We start from the raw sequence: 12,367 nt of genomic DNA, 5'->3' as shown, positions 1-12,367 counted from the left end.
ACCTACTCAAATAAAAAGCTCTTTAGTAGTGACTATGTAACATCTACGTAGGCACCACAGATCATGTATATGTCTGAGAAAACAAAACAACAAAAAAGTGGGGAAGGTTATTCATAAATACACTGTGATTCAAGGAGAGATGATAGCAATTGTATCGCCTTATTGCCTTCTTTCGTTTTATTTTTTAAGCATCCAGACCAACGGCGTAAATCCGTGCAGAGGAGTGGGGGGGGGGGGGATGATCGGCGATAGTCACCATCACCACGATTATAAATTACAAGCCCATAACCGGACGAGTGCAGCCAGTGGCGTACCGTGGCGGGTTGGTCAAGACATATGGGGGGGGGGGGGGCACCTCATGGAAAAGTAATTTTGAGGGTGTGTATGCATGTTTGTGCGTGCGTGCGTGTGTATGTGTGTGTACGCGTATGTGCGTGTGCTGTCAGTCTGGAAAATGTAATGGGGACTGCAATACATAACGGAATGTGATACAGGACACTGCGCAGTCATTTTTTTTTTTCCCTTATGGATTATGGAATGACGGTGTGATGACTGCCGTCAAGTGGTCAAAAGAAGGTTTTATATTTTTAAATTTACCATGCAGTCCATAAATGATGTAAAACCTGGTACACAGTTTGAGATAAGATAAATACCTTGGCTGAACTTTCGCCTTGACCACTTTACAGCCAAACAGCCTTTCCAAACTGTAAAAAGTACAGTTCTTCTTAATTTTGATGAAAATCATAATCACTGTGCAAATAGCTAAAATGCGGTGAATAAATTGGATTCCTTGTTACAAAAGTTATTATAGGCATTAATTGGTAATCCCTTGTCAGGAAAATCATTGTTATGGTTGCAATGGGTGTATGGAAGACTTTGAAATAGTAAGATCTCAGCTCAATTTCGCAGGTACATTGTAGGCCTACTTCTAAAATTATTTTATGAATCACTGACCATTCCTGCCCTGTTATCTCTACATTGAGTCGATTGTGTCAATTCTCCATTTTCTTATCTGGTGTGACTGCATCCTTAATGATGACTTGTTAATGCCCTTTTTAAGAACTTGATATTCCCGTGTTGTGATTGTTTCATGAACATTATAAAATGAGTCGATGTACACTATTAAAGGGAAGGTAAACCCAAAAAGCAATGTGGATTGAGTGAAAGCAGCAACATTAGTAGAACACATCAGTGAAAGTTTGAGGAAAATCGGACAATCGATGCAAAAGTTATGAATTTTTAAAGTTTTGGTGTTGAAACCTCTGGATGAGGAGACTACTAGAGGATATGACGTATGAGTGGACAACAATACAAAGAAAATATAAAGGAAATTCAACAAAAATTCACTTTTCTAGAATTATGAAAGAGCAATGGACCAACCTCTTTCAGAAAGCAGGGGGAATAATTGCTACCCCTAACATATGTCAATATCAAGTTGATGGAATTTGTAATTTTCATGAAAAAATGGATTTTTGTAGAATTTTCTTTATATTTTCTTGGTATTGTTGTCCACTCATACGTCATAACCTCTAGTAGTCTCCTCGTCCAGCGGTTCCAACGCCAAAACTTTAAAAATTCATAACTTTTGCATCGATTGTCCGATTTCTTCAAACTTTCACTGATGTGTTCTACTAATGTTGCTGCTTTCACTCAATCCACATTGCTCTTGGGGTTTATCTTCACTTTAAAGGGTTGAGGCCTAATTTCAGGTTTCTAACATTTTTTTTTTTTTTTTTTGTGAGATAATGAGAAACCTCTTATAAAATACGAAATAACATGTAACTCTGTGAGGAATTCAACTTTTATTTGATGAAAATTGGTTTTGAAATGGCTGAGATATCAAAAAAAAAAAGAGCGATTCTAATAAAAAAAATGTGGGACCCACACTTTATGATCGCTTTGTTTTACTTTGTTTTTGGATGTTTCAGTCACTCCAAACCCGATTTTCAGCTACTAAACTTTGAATTCCTCTTAAAAATGGCATGTTCTGTACTATATCAAGTGTTTTCTTGGTTATTTCCACCAATACTGTACTATCCCTTTAAACGTGGATTAAACCTGGGGAGGTCACCTCGCATCCCTGATTGGATTGGCCCATATTAGTCACAGGCTCGCTTTCATGACGTCAGAAGTTGGGCAGTCCTTCATTGCGTAACTTTGGCGCGTTATCCCGCGACTTTACACCGCAGGCTTCGTACGCCTACAACGGCGCCACGACAGTTCCGTACCTACCACTTATTCACACTACAGTACTACTACCGTACAGCCCGAAGGTTCGGGGTAAAGGAAATCGCGCGTCACCGCACATGACACTCATTGACTGCGTGATGGAGAATGAATGAATGACATCGACACTGAATATTGCACTCGATTCACCTCGACCTCAATCAATGATGTAGTAGTAACAGCAGTTATCAGTTTGGGACCGGCGAACTGTTGTCATCTGTTTGAAAATACGTGACAGCAAGCAAATATAAGTCAGGACGGCGGGCTGATAGCACTACTTTCCATGTAAGGTAAGAAAAACGTGATTCTACTCAGATTATTACAAAAATGACACATGATGTTCGTGAAACACTTTTCCCCGCGCTGCGCTGCAGCTGTCTTAAGCGCCCAACCGCGTATAGTCCCACACGTAGTAAATGGTGACTGTGACACAATTCCAGATACGAACTTGTATCAATTCAAGTTCGTATTTAATCTGAGATTCTGAGAAGCTAGAACCTATACAAAATTACAACCCGCGGCTACCATCTAAGGTTAGGGAAAGAGTTCCTTATGGGCGCCTTCCTTATGTCCCCCCCCCCCCACCAACTTGCACAAAAAAAAAACAAAAAACACTATTCCCCTTCGAGCTTCCTTAACGTTAGGCCTAGGCCTAAACTAAATAAAGGTTATAAATTTATAAATTTAGAGCTCTATGGGAAGTGTTCCCATAAATGGCATAAGCCTTTATTTAGTCCATTTATTAGTAAAAAAAAAAAAAAAAAGCCCCCCAAAAAGCAATCTATCCATTCTTTGCAAACTAGGGTTGAGTAGTGGGGGGGGGGGGGACATACAGTATTAAAAGGAACTCTTTCCAAGGTCAGAAAGTCTAGACACTACTATATACAGTGCACTCCCGTTATAACGAAATGCCCGGGACCGGCAGTTTTCTTTCGTTATAACGAAATTTCGTTACAACCGAACAAATACAATATATAACAAAAACAAGGAACCACGTATAGACTGTGTATATCATATTATGTTTGCTGAATACCCATCATACACTGAAAAGCTATGTGAAATGTGATGGGATAACTGTATTACAATAAAAAACGCAAGTTCCCCTCAGAAACTGTGCGTGACAAAAGGATCGAACACACAGTGGTGTGAAGCCCCCGAAGCGTTCACCCATGTGCAGAGACGCTATAAATGCTCTTTCTGCTACGTATTTTCGAAAGCAATTTGCATTTCGTTATAACGGAGCACATTTCTTTTGTTTTTCTTTGTCTGTGGCGCTCGGAAAAGACTTCGTTATAACGGAAATTTCGCTATAACCGTGTTCGTTATAAAGGAATTTTGTACCATAGACTTTAATGGTGATAATTTTCTACTTAATTCTCTACTTAATTTGCAAACAAGACCGATCATTTGGAGAGTGATTAAACATGAAAACACATGCACCAGTACATGTATACCGACTTGCAACACGTAAACAACATTAGTCATGTAGCTGGCACTCATAACTGCATAGACAGACAGAAGTTGAACACACTTGCGCTCCTCCCTTGAAGTTTGCAACGAAAGTCAGGCCATGCACCATCTTCATAACATATCTACTATTCCCCAGTCACTTCTCGAAAAGTAACCCGACGTTCTACGTGACTGTATAGTGCACGCAAAAAGATGTGTTCATTTCGGAAAACCCTTGCGTGTTAGCGAGGAGTCCATAGTCAAACAACAAAGTTTTCTAAAGACGTATTTGTCCATAAAAGACTGTAAATTACTGCTCGTGACTGAACAAGTGTTATTGGAAGGTGTGTATAATGTCCCGTGCAAACACACTTGTTACCACATCTAAACATTGTAGGTGTTTGGTGCAGTGTAAAATGCATACTACATACACATTGTGTGCGTCAATTGTGAATGAGACGTGTTCTTCTGTTAATCGGGTCTCCGCTTAATCAGGTAAGAAACGCTCTGCCCGAGCCTACCCGATGGCGATTATGCGGAGAGTACTGTAATGTAGATGAATCCCTCTGTGTGTTCAATCAACATATTGTCTACATATTCTAACATAAGAGTTTTTAACATGAATACGATCGACATTGCCCCATGTTTTACGTTGTTTTGCATTGTTCATCACCAGTGCAATGTGATTGTGGGTGTGCAGATATCAGATGTAGCTAGAACGAGAACTAGATCTAGTCTAAGTTAGCTCTGCACTCATTATGAGCTACGACTCATGTATGAGAGTTCAACCTTGTGAGTTTCACCTAAAATGATTTTTTATCAGTTCATATCTGAGAATGAGTAATTTCCTGCTCCTGGTCATAGCTTGATTGCAATAACCCAATCTGAGGTCAGTGTGATGTGGAAAGAACAGAGCTGCAGAGTAGGCCTACAATTTACAAATTGTTACTTGTACTCGCTAGAGCGGTTCTACACAAGTACAACGTGTAGACTGTAGTACAGTGTACATGTAGGTACTATATTGTGTAGGTGTCTACCTACACACAGTAGAATCACATTAGAATCCAGATATGAAAAGGATCACTTGTACAATGTGACTTTTATTATCCACTTATGGTTTGTTGCTGTTGTTGTTTTTTTCATTAAAGAAGAGTTTCTAACAAAAAGAAAATCATCTACCATCGACAAGAATCTCATGATTTTGTAGCCCTTGCATTAGAAAAAAAAAAGAGAAAAAACTCTTTAAAAATGGTTAGGCTATCATTACACTTCAGTACATGTTATGGAACAAAATGATGTGACTACATTCCCCTTCATCCTTTGCATAGTTTATCACATCTACAGTAGTAATTTATGTCTTAAACATTTCCTATGAAACATCTCAATGTGACACCGGACCATCAAAGTCAATGATACTGGAACAGCTACAAAGTAAACATACACTAGCTCTTTGGCTTTATACAGTGTAGTTAAACCTCCATACTATTACTGTTGTCTCTGTTTCAAAACTTTTGTTTCAAAAAAATACTGAGTACCCTCTATGGAAAATCCTTATAAATACATTCAAGATGTATTGTAGCGCTGTAATTGTGGTAGAATTATCGTTGACATGTTCTGCAGAATACAGTGTACATAATTATGATGTATGCGCATTTGTACAGACATACTGAATGCATTGTTATGAATGCAAACAACTTGGGGATGATTGAGAATACATCAAAACTCTCTGTCATTATTAGCTACAGAATGGCAAAGTGTCATTGGAATCTCTTCCTTTTACAATGTAATATGCTTTAAGGTTTAGTTAGACTCTGTCAGGTACTGTTCATGTAGGCCTACCTTGTTTCAGCAGAGAACGTCACAAAGGAATTTCCAGAAACACGAGGTTTCTTGTTTCAGACAAAAGAAAGGAAGAAGATGAAAAAGTTCTGTTTCTTAGAACTTTGGAGATGCACTATTTTTGTCCCCGCCGAACGAGTTCGAGCAGGGGACTATGAAATGGGCTCCGTACGTGTGTGTGTCCGTGTGTCCGTCCGTCCGTCCGTGCGTCCGTCCGTGTGTCCGTCCGTGCGTCCGTGCACGTGCGTCCGTGTGTGATCAAAATCTTCAAATTTGCTACTTCTCTGTCATTTATGAGCCAATTTTGATTCTGTTGCTTTATATGATAGCACTACATGGGAGCTTTAAAACTTCTACACAGAATTTCAGTCGTGACCTTGACCTTGACCTTTGACCTATATTGTACATTTGCTACAAAATGCTACTCCTTCTGCCATTTCTAACCCGATTTTGATTCCGTTTGCTTTATATGATGGCACTAGGTGAGGCTTCAAACTTCTACACAGAATTTTGACCTTTGACTTCTTTGACCTTTGACCTTGATTTTTGACCTATATTGTACATTTTGCTACAAAATGCTACTCCTTCGCCATTTCTAACCCTATTTCGATTCAGTTTGCTTTATGTGATGGCACTAGTGAGGGCTTCAAAACTTCTACACAGATTTTGACCTTTGCCTTCTTTGACCTTTGACCTTGATTTTGACCTATATTGTACATTTTGCTACAAAAGCTACTCCTTCGCCATTTCTAACCCGATTTCGATTCCGTTGGCTTTATGTGATGGCACTAGGTGAGGGCTTCAAAACTCCTACACAGAATTTTTGACCTTTGCCTTCTTTGACCTTTGACCTTGATTTTTGACCTATATTGTACAATTTGCTACAAAATGCTACTCCTTCGCCATTTCTAACCCGATTTCGATTCCGTTTCTTATGTGATGGCACTAGGTGAGGGCTTCAAAACTTCTACACAGAATTTTGACCTTTGCCTTCTTGACCTTTGACCTTGATTTTTGACCTGTATTGTACATTGGCTACAAAATGCTACTCCTTCGCCGTTTCTAACCCGATTTTGATTCGTTTGCTTTATGTGATGGCACTAGGTGAGGGCTTCAAAACTTACGCAGAATTTGACCTTTGCCTTCTTTGACCTTTGACCTTGGATTTTGACCTGTATTGTACATTGGCTATAAAATGCTACTCCTTCGCCATTTCTAACCCGATTTTGATTCCGTTTGCTTTATGTGATGGCACTAGGTGAGGGCTTCAAAACTTTTACACAGAATTTTGACCTTTGACTTCTTTGACCTTTGACCTTGATTTTTTACCTATATTGCACATTTTGCTACAAAATGCTACTTCCGGCGGGGACATATATTACGCACCGCGTAATTTCTACTTTTCCTTGTTTTAAGAGAAGAAGGCTGAAAGTTGAATTTTATTAAACATATTACTCATAGTGTCATGAGTAGGACAAGAGGGTGAAAAGATACATGTACCTTATCAAACTTACTGAGGAGCCTTGTTTCAAAAAGGAAGATTAGAAAGACACATCTCAGCAAGGTGCAATTTTTTCCCATACAAAGTCCCTTGAGCAGGTATAGCCACATGCAAACATTGTATCTATACTACTAAAGGTAAATTGGTTTCTCTACCCTCTTGCTGATGTTTTGTCCTTACCATAGGTTGCCTTTTCGTCATTCTGGAGTGTCTTCAGTATCCACTGCGCTCTTCATAGGATTTTCAGCCGAACGTTTTCATCGCTGGGGAGACCTGACGAGTATCGAACGCGCGTGTGTACCTGCACTCTGGGATGGCTTCAGCATGGAGGGCCTACCTCAGACTTCTGCACAAGTATCCCCTTCGAACACAGCTGTCACATCAGGTAAGCTCTCTCTCACACCCTGCAGACATAGAGAGTAACGACAGACAGACAGACAGACAGACACACACACACACACACACACACACACAGCAGCAGCAGAAGCAATTTTCACACGAACTATATCCATGGGCATATATAACAAGGTATGGTGATGCTCAGATCCAACACACAAGCTTGCAAGGACATACATTCATGTACACATAATTATGAATGTACAAAAATGTGCATGTATGATAAAAATGTAACACCAGGCACTTGCTTGTGTAATGCAGACATTAGAAGCACTGAGGGAATAGTTATCTTGAAAGCTCTGGCCACAGTTGATACATCTCCAATATCTGACTGTGGCAGAGTGTTGATTCTGGAAGAGCAGCTGCATGCAGATCTCTTTGCTCTTGTCCAGTAACAAAATCTGCTTGCTTTATTCAAATTAATTGTTTTATACAAAATACAATGTGTGATATGGATAACAATGAGCCCAGGCGTACGAATACCTTCCCTTTAAAAAAAAAAAATGCAGTCAGTTAAATGGGTCATTTTCCATGCTAACTATCAAAATGATAATTGATAACATACAATGCACCAGTATGTACACACGTAACTTTAATGACCATTCTGCTTTGTAAGATTGTCAAAGGAAGCATCACATAGATTACTTTCCATGTTAAATGCATTGTTCTGATTTTTTTTTTTTTTTGATGACTGACTACAAATATAGTATGTCCCCAAAAAATTACGTTTAGAATTTCAACATTGATAACTTTCCAAATTATTTAAAACAATTCTAGTGCTATGAGTTGAAAATGTAAATGCTATTTGAGTAAAAAAAAAAAAAAAAAAAAAAAAAAAAAATTAAATGCTATTATATGAACTGATATATCTTTCTTTTATCATTATTTCACACCTTTAACATTTTGGCAAAATTGAAAAAATATGCATCCTTTTGATGTAATTCATTTTTAATTTCTTCAGCTGAAAATGAATAGAAACAAGCAAGTTACTTTTCAAAAGAGATTTCTGTGAGAGAACAATGAACAATTTGGTATTTGTAGGGCAGTAACACAATGGACAATGCATATCCTTGCAAAAATTGGAGGGAAGATACTTCTGACATATACAATATGCTGTACAAAGATTCACATTTCTCTCTGACCACTGAATAGAATCGAATGGGGTTTTCTGCAGGATGTAGGTAATAGTTGTAGTTGCAAGTCATTCCTGAAAAGCATTTTGATTGATTCACTACTTTTAAGGTTATCATTGCACAAAATCTGATTTGTAATTTTTTGGGGACAAACTGGATATGATACAGAAATTTTGATACTTTTGTTCATCACATGGGACAGGTTCTCTCTTCATGATATCGGATCTCATCTCACAAGAGCTGATCGAAAGAAAAGGCTGGGAGGATTATGACGGCATCCGCACCTTGCGACAAACTATGTTTGGATTCTGCTTTGCAGTGAGTGACTTGACTCAATACATTGGGTTACATGTTAAGGGGAAGGGGGAGGGATCTTCCCCCCCCCCCCCCCCGATATTTCATGCAACGCGAGAAAGCCTCGTCATGATGCTTCTTGACTTTTTTTTTTTCAAGTCTCGCACTACTTTGGAGACCAAATTTGCAATGTGCGTGCATACTGTTATGAAGCCATGCCCATTTTTGTAAATGCATGTCACCCCAAAATGGACACAATTTTGTGATTTTGTGTACATCTCCTATGGAAACAGTGCTCTGTCATGAAATTCATAAAAACCTGATTTCTCTTCCTAGTAATCACATAGATTGACTGATTTTGATATACTAATTATGCAAGAAAAGTGGTCTGTGACAAAACAAGGAAAAAATCAAAAGTAAAAAGATAAGACAAATACATAACAGTTTCTCAAAACAATAGAATATATAAGAATTGAAGTGCTGTTTAAAGTTTTCATGACATGCAATTGTTTATTATGTGAGAATAGATGTGCAATCTCAAAATTAGCCTCTCAATGCTTTTGATCAGTAGCTGATAGTCTAAAATGAGATCTTGACCTGTATTTGCATGTTAATCAGAAATTAGAAATTGATGATTTAAAAGAATTGAACAACACAAATTAATTGTAGCATTTACCAGATAATGATATTGCCAATTCATTTGAACACTGAGGTGTGACGTCACAGACTCTACACTCCTGAATACCACAGCCACACTTTTTATTGTAATAGAGATGTAATACTGTACATATATCTCAGCTATTTAATTCCAATATGCTATCTGCTTTCCTGTTTTGTTTCAGGGACCAGCGATGTTTACATGGTACAAAACCCTCGACAGACTCTATCCAGGGGCCGGCAATTGACACCTTTGAAGAAAGTTTTAACAGACCAAGTAAGATGGATTATCTTGAACTTCTTTTCCATGCCTTGTGTCACAAGGACAATTTTGTTTGTTTTACATTTACAAAAATGCTGCTACACTACCATAAGTCTGTGAAAATGAGAAGGGCGTTAAGTTGTCTCGAACACTATGGGTTTATTGGCAACTTAACGCCCTTATCATTCTCAACCGCCGGATATTCGGCATGTACAGTAATTCTCTTCCAGTAACAACAACAGACTTTACATGTACTGTACAATGTAAATTTACCATTCAAAGCAGGAAGTCTTTTAGCATGGCAGGGTGGTACCACAATGCCATCTGAAGCCCTACTTGGCTACCACACATACAGTGTACAGAGTTAGTTCAGAGAACCGTGAGAGTGTGGTTTGAGAGGCAACAATGTTACTGGAGAGATTAGTACAGACTTTCCACAAGTACATATGAGAGATGTTTTTTTTTCTTATTATGAGGGTAGTACAAAGGGATTAAATGAAACATGAGGGTAGAACAGGACATGGTAAGTAGCGACTGGACGCCGCTCTGTGTTGTCCGTTCTTTTCTTTTCTCCATGAAATCATTTGTCAATCATTTTCTCAATGTTGTCTCCACCCTACCATCACTTTTGCCATGTCCATTTCAAGTGATTGCTGTGTTTTGAATGTCATGAGGAAATCATTGTTTTTATCAGGGTTTTTTTCTTTTTTTTTTATTTATTTATTTATTTATTTTTTTTTTATTTTATTTTTTTTTTTTGATGGGCAGGGAGGAGTGACGCTGATGTTAGAGAAAGGGTTGAGGATGGGACATAAAGTGGAGTAAAGGAAGTTTCCTGTCTGTTTTTCTGTGTGGTTAGGTTACATATATTTTTTTAATAACTCTCCAGAACTTAAACTAATTGTTACAGTGGTTTTTTTTCCTTTCATTTTTCCCACCAGACACTTTTCCCTCCAGTATTTCTTGTCGTGTACTTTTCAACTGTGCCTTGACAACCGGAGTTGAGCTAAAGGCCATTCCTGCCAAACTGAAAAAGGTATGATTCTGTATTAAAAGCCATATTTCCATTTGGTAATAGTCCCATGTGATTTTAAAAAAAGTATGTAGCCCAAAGTAGAAAGTAAGAATACAGCCAATACTATAGTGCCATGGAAAATGTGCCAAGTCTTGCGAAAATCAGGCTTGCAAGTTCTTTTGATGTTCCTGTCTTCTGCACTAAAGCTCTGCACTAGCTTTTGCTGCATCATTAAAGGTATTAGCCCACATTTGTAAACCTGCAGCAATTGGTCTCATAGGTTAGCATGGAGTTTGGGTATGATTGCAGTAACACCTGTGCAAAATTTCGTTCCAATTAGTCCATTACTTTCATAAAAATAAATGAAAATGCACCGTAATCCGTATGCATGCGTATAACGCTCGCTAGCTCCGGTCCACGTACGTGTTACATGTACAATGTACGTAGCTATAGCCCGCGCTCGTAATTCGATTTTGGGTCGGGTTGACCCGGTTTGAAAATTGATTTTAAAACGATGATTTTCTCTCTTTTATCGAATGGTATAGACAAAGAGCGACAGGTGAGGTATGTTACTGTTATAACTTGTACTTGAAGTCATATTGGACCTGTTTTAAGCAGTTTTGATTTTCGTGGGTTTGCAAATGTGGGCTAGTACCTTTAACAAGTGGTTGCCGGTTTAGAGTTGTTAGCCTTCTTTTTGCACAGCAGAGGCTAGTTGCATGCTTACCCTTTGCTGTGAACATGAGAATATTTGTGGTGTAGAAATTTTTTGCACATTTTGCTCAACCAGAAACTGGTTAGTGCGAAAATAAAAGTATGCAAATACTTGTTGCCTGCTTTAATATGTATCACTGATTAATGTCTTGATTTAGATATATGTGAAATTCATCTCACCTGATCAGGTGCAAATAAAAAAAAATAAAGATAAAAAATCACCTAAAACTACAGTAGCTGACATTATCTTCACCATGTATTGCATACAGTGTACATTGAGACATCACTCTTTCAATTTGTCCTGGACAAGTAAAAATAATGTGAAATATGTCAGGTCAAATGAGCAAAGGGAATAGGTAAGCTAATTTGATTGCTTTTACATGGAGTTCATCACCAACTGTGTGTGATGTGTGATTCACTGTCCATCGTTACCTGGTTTTCTTAATTTGACTTTTTATGGAAGGAAGAGTCTAACTCTGTCTTGAGGAATTTGTGGGAAAACATCAATATTGTATTTTTGAAATGAATGTATATCATTGATCCCACTTAATAAGCATTATCAGGAATAGTGCTGATCATTGAGAAATTGTGAGAAAAATGACATCTATACCACACGAATGAAGATCACTATAATCACAGTTAAAGTATCTTGGCCACACATAAAAATTAAAGTTAGGAAAGGAGGCCAGTTTGCCTGTCAAGAAGGGGGGAAAAAAGAATCTGTGAATCCTGGTTCATATCTGATGAACCAGAGTATTATTCTAAAGCTTAGGTCATTATTCTATCTGCTTATAGCTGCTTTGTACATAACCATGGTTTGCATGAAATTGTCTCCTTTGCCCAGCCCTTTTTGATCAGTGGAGCTAATGTTTCTCACATAG

The 12,367-nt window shown here is 38.1% G+C and overlaps 1 protein-coding gene across 1 annotated transcript in view; it reads left to right on the top strand.

The window, feature by feature from the left end:
• The first annotated feature begins 7,328 nt into the window (after positions 1-7,328).
• LOC140239650 (mitochondrial inner membrane protein Mpv17-like) overlaps positions 7,329-12,367 on the top strand; it is a 14,895-nt gene continuing 9,856 nt past the window's right edge. The window contains 6 exon segments of the mRNA XM_072319480.1: positions 7,329-7,434; positions 8,747-8,862; positions 9,681-9,735; positions 9,738-9,772; positions 10,699-10,735; positions 10,738-10,793. Of these exon segments, the coding sequence (XP_072175581.1) occupies positions 7,329-7,434; positions 8,747-8,862; positions 9,681-9,735; positions 9,738-9,772; positions 10,699-10,735; positions 10,738-10,793 (405 nt within the window).

The sequence above is a fragment of the Diadema setosum genome, chromosome 16 (assembly GCF_964275005.1).
Source record: "Diadema setosum chromosome 16, eeDiaSeto1, whole genome shotgun sequence".
NCBI classification, from domain to species: domain Eukaryota; kingdom Metazoa; phylum Echinodermata; class Echinoidea; order Diadematoida; family Diadematidae; genus Diadema; species Diadema setosum.
This window is presented reverse-complemented; position numbering and strand designations above follow the sequence as displayed.